The following is a 15,043-nucleotide window of genomic DNA, read 5'->3' as shown; positions in this document are numbered from 1 at the left end:
AAAGACTTGTCCCCTATCAGCAGGAGGCATGGTGAAATAGGAGCACGCACTTACATTCTCGTGGGAACAACACGCAAACACATAGTCGAAATAATTAACATCACCGCATACACGAATTCAAGTACGACCAGTCACCACCAGTAGCACCCGTTCACGAGTATGACGCATGGCCAGCCATCGGCCCCCTCGCCATATTTTAGGGAGAGAGACAACCCGACGCATGGACGCCGCCACAAGCAATGACATTTAAGCGAGCATGACGATCCTTGAAATGTGGACTTGGCTACATAAGAAAATAATAATAATACTGAAATAATTGGATACCACATGGATCACGGTTTGTTCCCACAAACCGTGGGAACACTAAAACATTAAAGAGAGAGAGTGTAATAGTAATGTGCTTAATAATGTTATGGAATATAATTGTTATTTCAGTACTATCATCGCTGTTAAACAATTGGAGTTGCTGGTAGATATATAAAATAGTTCACGTCTTATTCCCAAACATTCCGAATATATAAAACAAAATCATAAAATTTATCAAGCTGGTTCAGACGAGTTTGATTTCAGACAGGAGAATTTTAAATCGATATACATAGTTTAATATTTTGTATTTATTTCCGAACCATTTCGACTTAGGGTCCTTTAAGAAAAGAGCGTACCAATTCCTAAAAGGCCGGCAACGCACTCGCGAGCCCTCTGGCATTGAGAGTATCCATGGGTGGTATCACTTAACATCAAGTGAGCCACCTGCCCGTTTGCTCCCGTTCTATAAAAAAAATTATTGATGCTGGGCAACATGCCCTACAACTTAGATGGGCAGGACAGGCCACGTAGCCCTTTATACAGATGACTATCTAAAACATTCACTGAATGGATTGGTTCAAAAGGAAAATGGAACAAGGGCAGACCAATAGAGCGATGGGCCGACGGAATCGAAAGGGTAGCTGGAAAAAATTGGATGACGATGGCACAAAATAAAATAGGGTGGATAAAGTTGGAGGAGACCTTCTACCGGACAGCTGGGCCGTAACTTAGAGTAAAATATCTATATTTTTTAAGGTTTAGTAGGTTTGTGGTAAAACGCCAAATTATCTTTCACCCTAATAACATTGGGCTTATTTTCTATTTAAAAGCCTATATATTTAGGACTGAAGTATGTGTTGTAAAATAGACATTATAATTAAATGCACTATCACATTACTAAGCAACCCACAAGCGATTAGTATAACTGTAATACACTCGTATAGTTTAGTACTTACTAGACCGCTTCTACAAACATATCAAGGATCAATCAACCGGCAGGAGGCAAGTATGTTATGTACTATAAGTTACAATATCAAGTACATGAAACGGGAGATTTTTCATGTTAATATATATTGCATCTACTTACATGACTAGAAAATTAAAAGCGTTTTAATTCCGTAAAATTGTTCAGTTCGTAATAGATTTTTATTTTTATAAAATGTTGTTTTGGGTATTCGAAAATTTTTGACTCGGCCACTACATTTGATTTATTTTATGATTTGACACACACTTGAAATTATTTTGAATTTTGCTAGGTATTTGTACAGTTTTTGTACGTATGTATTATTTGTCATTATATTTAAAGGTATTTGTTATATACAGTGTACTATTACTTTCATTATCTTATCGGTGGCGCTACAACCTCTTTAGGCCTTGGCCTCAGATTTCTGAATCTGTTTCATGATCAATCTAATAGACAAGTAAGATCAGCTTCCAGTGCCTGACACGCCGTCGACTCTTTGAGTCGGGTAAATGTCGGTTTCCTCACGATGTTTTCCTTCACCGTTTGAGAAAATATTAAATGCGCACATAGAAAGAAAGTTCATTGGTGTACAGCCGGGGATCGAACCTACGACCTCAGGTATGAGAGTCGCACGCTGAAGCCACTAGGCCAACACTGCTCTCACTACTTTCATTATCCATAAATTTATTATTTCCTCATGTTAGGACTGATAATTTTGTGCATTTTGCATCATTCACGGCTTTACTTCATATCATGGCTTAATATTTACTGTCAAAAGTATTAACGTATTTATATTCAATAATTATTATAGCGATACTAATTACGAATGCATAAGTAGTACCAGCATTCAATAACACCGCAAACATACTACCATGAACAAATATTAGATTACTCACGATCACATTGCATATATATACAGTGTGATTAATTAAAATCTCATTTCTATTAAGTACATAATCCATTTGTTTATTAATAAATTAGTCAGGGTTGTTAGGGATTTACGTAAGTTTTTCTAGTACCTGTACTTCGTTAAATATTTTAAATGAAAAGGAAATATACTCTATATGATTACAGCTAGTGTAAGTTACATTTTTGCTTGACTTAGTAAAATATCACTCCTTTCCCAGCACACAGTATGAATTAGACAAAAGTGATTTGTTTAAAGAAGTTCCTAAAGTCTAACTGAAATCATATAAACATTTCCTTTATATCGAAAGATATTTCTTTTGTTTTTTTGACTTGAGCTAATCAAATTAATTAAGCCATTGCGTGACCAATTAAGCTGCGGAGGCGGTAAATATTAACGAAGTATTGAATCTAGTTAAGTAATGATTGGACAGTTCCGTTTTCGGAAGATTACAAAGAATTGTCGAATTAACAAAATCGACGTATATGGAATTCTAAGGCGTTGTCCTAATTGGCGAAGATCGCACGATGACACGATGCGGTCTCGTCGTGCGATGAGTTCAAACATACAGATTTCATCAGAGTGTCCTATTTGAACCTCGCAAGTAATCGTGCGAGCACATGAAATGCTTTAATAACGATCGTACGATGCGTTTGATCGTGCGATCATGTAATCAAAGCAACAGATCTCTTTTGAGTGTCCTAATCGGTTACTACGCGATGCGTCGACGCGCGAGGGGCGCCAGCCATCGAACGACGGCATCACACGATGGACATCGCGCGATCTATTAGGACACCTGTTAGGTCATCGCACGATCGTGAGATGAAAAACGCATCGCGCCATCGTACGACCGCTCCCAATTAGGACGCCGCCTTACTCTCGATGTAATCATAAGGACAATTACGGGCCACTGGATCCTCAATAAACATCTCTTTTTTCTTGGTGTGACAGAGAGACCATTGTGCAATAGCTGTTTCAGAGCAGAGGAATCATTCACCCACGTGGTAATGGAATGCGTGGCTGTGGCATCCAAATGAACAGAAATCCTCGCAGTGAGGTCGCTCCGTGAAGCCTGCGATGTGCTCTAGAAATTTCTGAGCTTCTGGAAGGAGCTAGGCTGGCTTAATTAGCCAGGACTTCACGCACGGGCCAAATGGACGTCTTAGTACGGAGTCTGAGTCCACACTACATACATGGTAATGTGTTTTTCTTGGAGTATTTTCAATTCCAGAAGTATTATAACCATAATTGAAATGTCTGCGAGGGATTTAATGCTCGCCTGCTAGAATTATCAGTGAACTGGTTACTTTAAAATTGATAGTTAAAAAATAAATAAATCAGTGGTGCTACAACCTCTTTAGGTCTGGGCCTCAGATTTTTGAATCTGTTTCATGATCTTTTGTCAATCTAATTGGCAAATAGAAGATCAGCCTCCAGCACACACGCCGTCGACATTTTGGGTCTATGACATGTCCGTTTCCTCACGATGTTTTCTTTCACCGTTCGAGCAAATGTTAAATGCGCACATAGAAAAAAAGTCCAGCCGGGGATCGAACCTACGACCTCAGGTATGAGAGTCGCACGCTGAAGCCTCTAGGCCAACACTGCTCAAAATTGTTAGTTATGTTATAGAATTTTTATCTGCAAAATTTTTTCAACACCCCGCTATAAATAATGTATCAATCGAATCTAATATGTATGAATCTTAGTTTCAAGCCACATTTGAGCACTCAGTATCACTCAGTTCAGGCAGCGATATAGCAGCGTGTTAAAGCTTAAAGATGTCTCGCGAATATCCTAAGGTCTGGGGTAAATTCGAACGAAATGTTGAGGGAAAGGCTCTAGCGTTTGTAATTGAGGATGTCCCTGAAGCAATGTGGGATTCGGCAGTGGAGTTTATGCTCGGTAATTACATTGAGGAGGACGTTTGGTGGTCGACTGCCGGTAAGATTAAATTTTCAATATCCGCTTTTCATTTTGTTTACGTTCTGATTTTAAATTAGGAATTCGCATTTTATTTATTCTCTAGAGGCTGGATATTTATAATACGACTAACTGACCCGGCAAACATTGATATGCTATGTACTCGTATATTATTTATAGTTTAAGATTATTAGATTTTTTAGTCAATAAAAATAACTATCTACAATACTAAAAAATAGGTATTGATCGTAGAGGTGTGAAAATACGGGGATGTATGTATTTTTCTATGCTGTATCATAAAAAAAAATATTAAAAATATATCACTTGGGGGTTTGAAAGATATATAGTTGCCGATTCTCAGACTTACTTAATATACATAAAAAAAAATTCATAAAAATCGGTCGAGTCGTTCCGGAGGAGTATGGGAACGAACATTGTGACGCGTGAATTTTATATATATGTGATATTATGCACATAAAATGTATTCCTACGACGAAAGAAAATGTGGTTGGTAGGAATGCTGGGATACTTTCATACAAATATTGGCGATTAACTGCTCACGTACTTGCCTATAAATTTACTAGATATAAACGTCTGCTCTTCTTTGCTCCAGAACAATGGTTTCCTAGTGGCCCTGAAGGTCGTAGGTTCGAACCCTCTCTTGGCACCAATGGACTTTTATTTCGATGATCAAAACCATCATGAGGTATCCGGCTTACCATAGACACAAAAATTCCATGTGTCGAAGGACTTACTTGCATGCATTTAAAAAAGATCACGAAACACTTAAAGCAGTTGCCATAATATTAAAAAAAAAAAAAAAAAAAACACTTAAAGCAACCTGAGGCCAACATCAAAGGCCCTACCACTTCTTTAGTCGGTTTTATGCGATGGAACTTCCGGGCTTATGAAAATAGTGCCCAAATTTTATTCATCACAGTATCGTTGTTTAAATAATTCATTCGTGTTCCCAAGTCAAAACTATATGCAAATTACTATACCCCTACAAATTGTTAGCCTATTTATTTAATGCTAAAATAATGCTAATTACGCAGCCAATAGAAGTTCGCGATCGAATTTGTCTGTTTAATCTCTATTTGTTTAGTAAATTGTGTCGTTATTTCGCTTCACTTAAGCTTAACTCTATGTTATGTTGTGATAAGGATCTTATCCTATTTACTTACTTGTTTCATGTCCCTTTCAATATAATACGTGGTGATAGTCTTGACAAACGAATTATTTCTCAGATTATTTAACTTACATATTTGTGATATTATTTTAAGTACATATTACTGTTCTAGAACACCAATAAAATAAATGGCGCTTTAAGGCCTGGGCCTCAGATTTTTGTATCTATTTCATGATCATTTGTCAATCTAATAGGCAAGATCAGCCTCCTGTGCCTGACACTCGCCGTTTACTTTTTGGATATAATGTTATCCTTCACCGTTTGAGCGACTGTTAAATGCGCACATATAAAGAAAGTCCATTGGTGCACAGCCAGGGAAAACCCTACGACATCAAGGATGAGTGTCGCACGCTGAAGCCACTAGGCTATCACTGCTCTGTTTTAGAGAACAATAAAACTCTAAGTACTTAAACAAAATTTGCTTATAAAATTGCAAAACTGGTTTGGTACACATGTCCTCACATGTATTAAAAATCAATGTATTTATTTTTGTTAATATACTTATATATAAATTATTGTTGAAAGGGGGACTCTGAAACCATGCGTGCAAGGCTGTGGTGATGTTTATTGCATGCATTAGTAAAAGGAACACAAACACTAGACACATAGTTCAGTTCTATATACGTATAATCATTAGCCGCCTAATAGTCTTTAAAGAAATATTAATGAATGTGAAGCATCTCAGTCTTGCTTGAATAATTTTGCTAATTTCTTCTGATCTCCGTGTTTCATGTAAGAAAATTACGTGTAGTATTAATTAGTACTTTATTACATAAGATATAAGGCTTGCTCCTAATTACAAGGGGCCCAAGATGTCAAAGAAAGATAGGAGCATGATTTGAATATCACAAATTGATTTATGAATCCATTATAAGGGCGATGGAATGATTAATGAATGTGACATCGACAGGGACTGCACAGGATCAAGAAGCGATTCAGGAGTACCGTGTCCTGTGGCAGTCGATAATTAAGCAGAAAATGAGTCTGGCATGTTTTCTTATTGGGGAAAATGATGAGAAAACTCTAGTTGGCGTCAACATGTGCATGCTGCAGGAAAGGGACCAATTTGTTGAACATAAACCGGTGAGTTTCATTATTTATTTATTCCTAATATAATGGTGTGGATATTTTTATTGCTATTTTTGTCAACGTAGGTTTTTTAAAATTACTATATAAACTACAGTTGCATAATTTTTCGATTCACTCTTGAAAATTGCCGCGATTCACAAATTATTATTATTATTACTATTTTTGAAAGACAATTCACACCAATTGACCTAGTCCCATGCTAAGCTGGTGAAGCTTGTGTTATGGGTACTAGGCAACGGATATACATACATACTATAGATAGATAGACATACAAATACATATTTAAACACCCAAGACTTAAGCACAACACCAAATGCTCATCACATCGATGTTCGTCTCAGCCGGGGATCGAACCTGGGACCCATGGATTCGCAGTCAGGGGTACTAACCACTAGACCAATGAGTCGTCTAAATTATGACTCAGTATTTCAGCTGTGAGACATTCGTAATATATTTTATCATTATTAACTGTAGTAACTTAAATTCAACCCAGCCAGAATGTTCTAGTCATCAAATAAAATCAAACTGAGAGAAAAATTAAGCAACTGTCACTCGCACCATGCAACAGCGCACATAGTATAATGGGACCAATTATTATAAGACTTAGTATTCTGAAAATGTAAATTGTATATAATATAATATATATATACAGTAGAACCTCGATAAGATAAAGTCCAAGGGAAACACAAAATATTTTATGTTATAGAGGTTTTAAGTTATCAAGGTTCTATGTCAGGTAAAGGTTAATATAGAGGTATGTACATGTTTCTATGTACCCTTCCTCCCATTTTTACTTGAATGCATCAGAAGGATGGAAAATTAAATATGTAATCATATTTATTCACATTACTTACATTACATAAAAATAAAACAACAACTAAAGGTTTAGTCTACTTAAAAAATCTGTGATTTTCTTTTGTTTTAAAAAATTCACTGTTTCTAAATCGATTTGATTTTCAATGACAAATAGAGAGGACAATACATTAACACATTAACTTATGATGCAAGTAAGTCGTTGTCACAAAGCTAACCGCGGCAAAGCTTTGAAGAATTTAGATAAAGCAAACAATAGGTAATGTATTGTTTACGTTAACAATACATTAGTAAACACGTGCAAGCAATAAATACCGAAACCATTTGTTTTGACACTCTTATAAAATGACTCATTCACAAACAATTTTATGTTATAGAGGTTGTGGAAACATTTCTTTTAGTTACTGAGGGCCTATACAGAGATTATTTATTTACGTTATAGAGGTTGCGTATTTTAAGTTATAGAGGTTTTGGGCTCTGATGGGAAGGGAACATAGTATTTTTTGAAGTAACAGAGGTTTTTATGTTACCGAGGTTTACGTTATTGAGGTTCTACTGTATATGGTGCGAAAATGAACAAAATACATCGCCCGCTTAGTATTAGGTGGTGTAAGATTTGAAATGCTACATGGAATTCTCTACCGCTTAGTGAGAGAAAGAAAAAGGATAATAATAACTCTGTAAACATTTTGCGCCTCTCTCACACCCCTTCAGCGAATACCCCTACTGCTACAAGTTACTAATTAGTAAAGTGTCCATATTAAGAAGTTAGACTGTTCAAACGTTGCGTAATTCGGGTTTTAGGATTCTAAAGAACAATTCGAATTTTATTCGATAAACAAAATGTGGTGTAAATAAAAATGTGCTTATTCATTTGGCAGCAATTCATTATAATGTGTAAGATTTGGGAACCTTTTTATGTACATAAATACCTGTGTCAGGGTTCCCAGCCATAACAAACTTAATAGTAAATTCCATGAAAACATAATTTAATTACATATTTTTTGTATTATTTTTGTTTTTTCAACTGTTTTCAATGTAATAGATATTCCCAAAACCAGTCTTTACAAGGAATTATTTCTGACTGATTCTGACTACATAATGTTTGTCATATTTTTTGTACTATATTATGGGCCCAACTTAATTGTTTTTTTAATGAGTCGTAATAAATAAAATTGACATTTATTTTGCGTTCTTAGATATCATGAGTTTAAGAAAAAGTATTTTATTAAAGAAAACAAGCCGGAGTGTAACAAATCTAAATCTTTAAACACGATTTACCAAAATTATTATTTTTCGAATTATGCCTTTTTATAACTTGGGTGCGACTTGACATCTAAATTTCACAGATTACAGTAATAATATATATTATATATCAGTTCATAGTCAAAGAGGCCTTTCGTTCATGTGAAATTTATTCTTATATATATTTGATATAATGCTTATATATAAATGCATTAGCGTTATTTTACGCAAACAAGATCGTAAACAATGGTAAGTATGTTATCAATAATACGCTTGATCGCGCACACTAAAGGTATTGAACTAATTGATGTAAATCCTAATATGCATATAGCATAGACATTATTACTAACACTAATTAACAAAACAAAACACTATCTGTAAAGCGCGTGAAACATTGTTTATGTTTAGTCAAATTTAACCATGGTAATAGTAATATTGAACGCGTTTCAAACATTAACCCCAGTTTAATAAATTTAGACGATTTTAACTAGTGTACTTTAGTATCCTTTTTATACCACAGCCTAACAATTTTCACAGAAAGAGAAGATTTTTTTACCATAACTGGATAGAGGTTTGGCCTCAATCCCATCTGATGTTATGTCTGACGAGGCCTATTGGAGGACACGTCTGTCCAGAAGGTGCCTATTTAACCGCCGCATAAATTAACCCTGTTATACTGTCTAGGGAAAATGGAAAGGGGCAAGAAATTCCACTCCTTAGCTGCTTTTCTAACAAACGACGATTTAAATCGTACAGTCTAATGACAAATAAGTTCTTTAGTTAAAACCGTACAATTGGCATTTTTATTAATGTCAAGGCGCGTGCTACAAAGTCCCTATCAAACATTTAAAAATACGTAGACATTTCTTATAAATCTCGTAGCTTTAACGACATCTAAAACTTGGTCGTTATAGACGTGAGGAAAAACTTAACAACAAGACAAAAAACGCCACCTGGCATCGATTCAGTTACTAAACTTTTCAACCACAAAAAGCTTATTTCTTCGGGACTCAAGCCAACAATTTAAGACGTGAAAGTATTTGAAATTGTTAGAATGTACTTACTGTTTAGTGTAAGAAACCCAATATTATATATAGGATCGATTGCCTTTGTTATTTTTAGAGTTTTTGCGTTCTTAGTCTGAAATCTTTTGACGACTCATTGGTCTAGTGGTTAGTACCCCTGACTGCGAATCCATGGGTCCCGGGTTCGATCTCTGGCTTAGACGAACATCGATGTGATGAGCATTTGGTGTTGTGCTCTGGTCTTGGGTATTTAAATATGTATTTATATGTCCATCTATCTATAATATGTATGTATATCCGTTGCCTAGTACCCATAACACAAGCTTCACCAGCTGAGCATGGGACTAGGTCAATTGGTGTGTTTTTAATTGTCTTTAAAAAAAAAATGCGAAAAAGTTATCTTCCCACTGAAATGCTCCCAGGTTAGGAGGATTAAATACACAATATACTGCAGAGCCTAGCAGAAGTAAAAAAATGTTCTACAATCTCCGAAAACTTATACACAACGGTTTAAAAATTGTTTTTTTGAAATAAAAAGTTGTATGTTTTTATCATAATTTTATATTCAAATTGAAGTCTCATTACGTACACAACAATGTATTCTAATTGGAGAGTACTAGACTACGGAACACTATAAATCTGTATGCTCTTAAAATTATATGGCGTGTGTGACTTTTGTAACATAGTATAAGTGTAATGGGAACATATCATAGATCAGGTTAGGTACGCTTTTAGAATATTTTGATTTGTTTCATTTTACAAGACTTTCTATTTTTTAAACACAGTCTCTCTGGTTTCTCAGTCACTTTAGATGTAACCAACTTTTTAACTGCATTGACAACAGCACAATTGTAAATGTCAGATTAGGTACTCTTAGAATTTCCTTGTTTTACAATATGAGTTTGTTGAACCAACGGAATTAATTACTCAATGTTGACAGGTCACGGTGGCTTCTTGTCGTATCTTTACAGTTTCAGGATTAGACAAAGTGCTGCCTGTCCTTGTGGCGATACAGCTGAAGAGACAGTGTTGCATGTTTTGACCGACTGTCCAATGTATGGATACGACATATATAACACTGAGCAAGCTATGGGCATAAAAGTAACAGAGACGAATTTAAAGGAAATAATGTTCAATATTAGGTTAAGAGGCATCTTTTTAGGATTTGCTATAAGGGTCATACAAAAAGGTGTTAAAAGAAATAGGTAGTAGTGTTTAATCATTCGGGTTACCAATACCATTTACGTAAGCAATTTAATACCTCCGACGACTACATAGTCGGGGAATTATCTAGAAAACATTTTAAAAAAAAACATGAGTTTGTTGTATATTATCATATTCAATTCACAGCCAAAAACGAAAGCGGGCCTGCTGTCGCTACGAATGTTTGCCGAAGCTATGAAGGTGAATGCAATTTATGACAAATACAATGTCGCCTCATACCTTATGGGAGCTGGGCTCTCCATAGCCCCAGAGTACAGGCGCCTTGGTATTTCTGTTGAACTTCTCAAGTGTAGGTAAGCATTGAACGTAAATTTAGAACTGGAAAGACGTTTGGCCACAATCCCACCTGATGTGGGCATAAAAAGCCTCCAATAAGGCACAAAAAGCCTGATCTGGCATAGATTCAGCTTCTAAAATACTACTACAGATACCGGCAAACATCTTGAACAAATGTCTTTGCCTGCGCAGAAGCGATTTTAGGTATAATTGGGAGGGGGGCGGCGGGCGGTGGTGCGCGGCGGCGGGAGAGTGACATGTCGATCGTGTGATTGGTAAATCATTTTACGTTTATGTGTACGATGCGCAAACTTTCCCCTACTCCCCTGTTTAATGCTCAAGAAGTTTGCCGGTATCTGTACTACTACTATTTCTGTTCAACTACTCAAGTGAAGGGAAGCATTGAACGTCAATTTAATTCCCTAATAATTGAGATAATTACGTTAAATGTGTAAAAGGACGTGATGGAGCAACAACAAGGCAATATTAAAAAATAACCGTATATATTAAAATAAGCCTTATTGTGTATGACGTTTTTGAATGCAAAAACCATGTAATTCTCACAATTCGTAGCCCAGACGACGCAACCTAGGGATCGGCGCGGTAAAAAACTCGTTATCGTCGTTATGCTCACTGACGGTATCGCTATTAAGTTACGGATATGTCTCTGTTCTAAGGAGTTTTGAAACATATATATGTTAATCTTAACTGTGTTAGAAAATAATTAAACTACAGTTCAGAGGAGTTGTTCGGTCTAATACCTACAGCTGAGTTTCATAATCGGACTTATACATAGCTGCCCACTGAAGTATTTCCGAACCAATTCGACTTAGGGTCCTTCAAGAAGCGTACCATCTCTTGAAAGGCCGGCAACGCACTTGCGAGCCTTCTGGTAGTGTGAGTGTCCATGGGCGGCGGTATCACTTAACATCAGGTTAGCCTCCGCCCATTTGCCTCCTATTTCATTAAAAAAACTTCACTGTAAATTAACTTATATCGACAACTAATGTATGTGTCTTAAAGCCATAACCCAAATTGTTTTTGACTTTCGCTTTGGAGAATTTCACTTGTATATGTCATTCTCTGTTCGTAGGTTTAAAAATAATTTTAAAACTGTTAGTAATCTATAGAAAACCACCCATTGCACTAAGCCTTTATGTAACATGAATAAAAAAAAATTGTGCGTGTACTAGGTACACACGTAAGAAGCGAAACTTCTTTATGATCTTATTTTTCGAAAAATGATCTACTATATGCAACTTTACAGATATTCGTTAAATTAGATAAAGTTTAACAAAAGGCTTTTATTATCATATACATGAATACAAATATTTCATTTTACCTTATTACTACGAAGATTATTATAGAATTTCATTAATTGTAATAGAATTATTACTATCATTGAAAAACGTGACGATTTGCTACAAAATTTCTCCCATACGTCGATAAAGAAGTTTGACTTCAAAAAGCAACATGGCGCGTAACCGAAAAATGTGACGCGTAACGAAAAAATGTTACACTAAATTTTTTTCCAACCCCGATAAAGAAGTTTCACTTCAAAAATACTCGCTTAACTTCGTAATATATAATTTGTATCAAATTCGTTTGTGAAGTTTATTTTAAAACAACCTCTTTTACGGATGAAAGTGAATAGCAAATCAATAAACTTTAATTATTCCACACAACTATAAAACTCTCAAATCCCATTTAAAATAAAGTAGATATTTCAAACAAAATACCTAATGTGTATTTTAACGAGTTTGTTGCCTTGGAGAATTCCTTTCAGGAAAAGTTGACACGGTAACATTTTCATAAATGTTTGTGTATTGTAGTACTAGTTCCCGTCGTGTTATAACGATTTAATTAAATAAATAGTACTTACAATAACATTTACGGATAGTTTTTTTATCTTCATTAATTTAATATAGAGATATTTTTCCCCGGTTATTATTTTTCGTGAAGAAATATCCGCTCAATGTTTGAGCAGAAGATTAATTATTATTCTGTCATTATAATAATATTCCTTATTATTGTGGCTTGAATTAAGATAAACAATGATCGTGTGGTGAAAATACGAGATTGTCAACTTATCGAGTAGTTAATTAGCTTTGAAACAAAGCTATACAAATGTAGAATTTTTATTATATAATCTAAATTATTAATTCTAAAATACTTTCTAAATCTAATAATCTAAATCGTAACATGTAATAGGTAGATTTCTGCATTCGTTTCATTGATTTATTGGCAAATTGATGATTTCTGTACCTTATTTTACTGTATATACGACAAAATAGTTTAATTTTTAATTTTTAAAGAATTTCTTTATTACTCATTATAAAAAGAATGTATTTAATTTACATGATACCCTAATATGTATAAACGAACGAGATACACGTCGCCATTAGTCGTCCCAATTTTAGTCGACTCTCATTCTGATCTTTAATGCCCTTTTCAATTGGTTAAACGCGCGAATATTACGAATTTAAGACGGTAATTGATTAAATAATTGCACGCCCTCAAACTTAATAGACTTCTTCAAATAATTTGTATAGGCTTCGGCAAGATAAGCAAACTCGGTCGAGTATTGCGTGTAGTGGTGTGTTTGATTTTTTAATATTATAAGCAACTATAATAGAACTAATTTCTTTAATTACGATACAGGTGCTATAAAAATGTTATGTTGACAACCCTGAACAGTAAAGCACTAACCAATCTTGATGATCATATTTTTAGAATGATGCTGGCCAAGGCAATCGATCAGACAGTAACCGGCGGTATATTCACAAGTATAGCAGCTCAAAAGGCAGCGGAAAAGGCTGGGATGGAATGTCTATACGAAACCTCGTATAAGGAGTTCGGTGTACAGTGCGAAATCGATTTTAACACGGACACCGAGTACTTGAAGATTTTCGGTAAGAGAATCGAATAAAGAAGCGTAAAGGAAAATCTTCGAGGCTTTTAGTATTCAGTTTACGACGTCATAATACAGATTGTAAACGCACTTTAAGATTTATGTTTTTGGACATTGTATATCTTTTCTCTTGTAATTTGATATAAAAATAAAGCTTTGTAGTAAGCATTTGTTTCAATACAGTTATTAATTTTACAGTGAGTCAATCAAGAACAATCCCCTCACACACACCTACCTATATGCACACACAAATACATGTTGGTTATTTCGACTATGTGTTTGCGTGTTGTTCCCACGAGAATGTAAGTGCGTGCTCCTATTTCACCATGCTTTCTGCTGATAGAGGACAAATCTTTGTTTTTAATTTATGTTATTATTATTAATTACTTAAAATGTCACATGGGACATGGTGTAATGGTTGCAGCTCCTTACGAACATTTTGTAAAACAAAAAAATGGCGATTAAAAAGAGTGCCGGAGAGTTTATTGCCAGTTCTTCTCTCTCGTTCTACGCCAATGATTTGAGAACTGGCAGTAAATGTAAAATTAGAAACATTAATATGTATTTCTTTACTGACAAGTCATAAGTGTTCATTATGTCACCTATGTGATTAAATGATTTTTTATTTATTTATTTACATACGCAAGCACACACCCCAGCCCACTCCAACAAAAAAACATGTCTTTACGTAGGATGAGGGAGGTCTCCCAACACAAGGATCCATTTATTACTTTCTAGGAAGCCTTGACAACTGACCCATAGTGTTGTCTTAAAGATTATTTTTTATTTCAACTAATCTACAATGTATTTAAGCATAATAAAATAAAAAGTAGCGTAAGTCGTCTAATCGAGACATAAAAACCTAATTTCCTTTGAAAACTGTAAAATTGTCATTTTGTTTCAATTATATCAGCATAAAAATAATTTGAAAGCATATGGACTTGGCGTGGACGTTTCAGCGTGCGACTCTCACCCCTGAATTCGTAGGTTCGATCCCCGGCTGTGCACCAATGGAATTTCTGCCTATGTGCGCAAAACAAATTCGCTCGAACGATAAATGAAAACACCGTTAGGAAACCATTTCCTTAGACCCAAAAAAGGGCGGCGTGTGTCAGGCACAGAAGGCTGATCAACCGTTTGCCTATAAGATTGACAAATGATCATGAAACAG

At 35.2% G+C, this 15,043-nt stretch overlaps 2 protein-coding genes across 3 annotated transcripts in view; one reads left to right on the top strand and one right to left on the bottom strand.

Annotated features, from left to right (window-relative positions):
• Window positions 1-15,043, bottom strand: part of LOC125051135 — a 62,584-nt gene that overhangs the window by 38,522 nt on the left and 9,019 nt on the right. The window lies entirely within an intron of this gene.
• Window positions 3,888-14,037, top strand: LOC125051136. The gene is made up of 4 exons (XM_047651299.1): window positions 3,888-4,121; window positions 6,200-6,372; window positions 10,812-10,978; window positions 13,695-14,037. Exons 1-4 carry the CDS (start codon window positions 3,959-3,961, stop codon window positions 13,888-13,890), a joined length of 699 nt encoding a protein of 232 aa, XP_047507255.1. The 5' UTR covers window positions 3,888-3,958; the 3' UTR covers window positions 13,891-14,037.

The sequence above is a fragment of the Pieris napi genome, chromosome 7, assembly GCF_905475465.1.
Source record: "Pieris napi chromosome 7, ilPieNapi1.2, whole genome shotgun sequence".
NCBI lineage: Eukaryota > Metazoa > Arthropoda > Insecta > Lepidoptera > Pieridae > Pieris > Pieris napi.
The sequence above is the reverse complement of the archived record's forward strand: the minus strand, read 5'-3'. Positions and strand labels throughout refer to the sequence as shown.

Coding starts and splice junctions, on each gene's coding strand:
- LOC125051136 (XM_047651299.1), top strand. CDS start 3,959: ATGTCTCGCGAATATCCTAAGGTCTGGGGTAAATTCGAACGAAATGTT. Junction 6,373..10,811: donor AATTTGTTGAACATAAACCG/GTGAGTTTCATT, acceptor TTCAATTCACAG/CCAAAAACGAAAGCGGGCCT. Junction 10,979..13,694: donor GTTGAACTTCTCAAGTGTAG/GTAAGCATTGAA, acceptor TCATATTTTTAG/AATGATGCTGGCCAAGGCAA.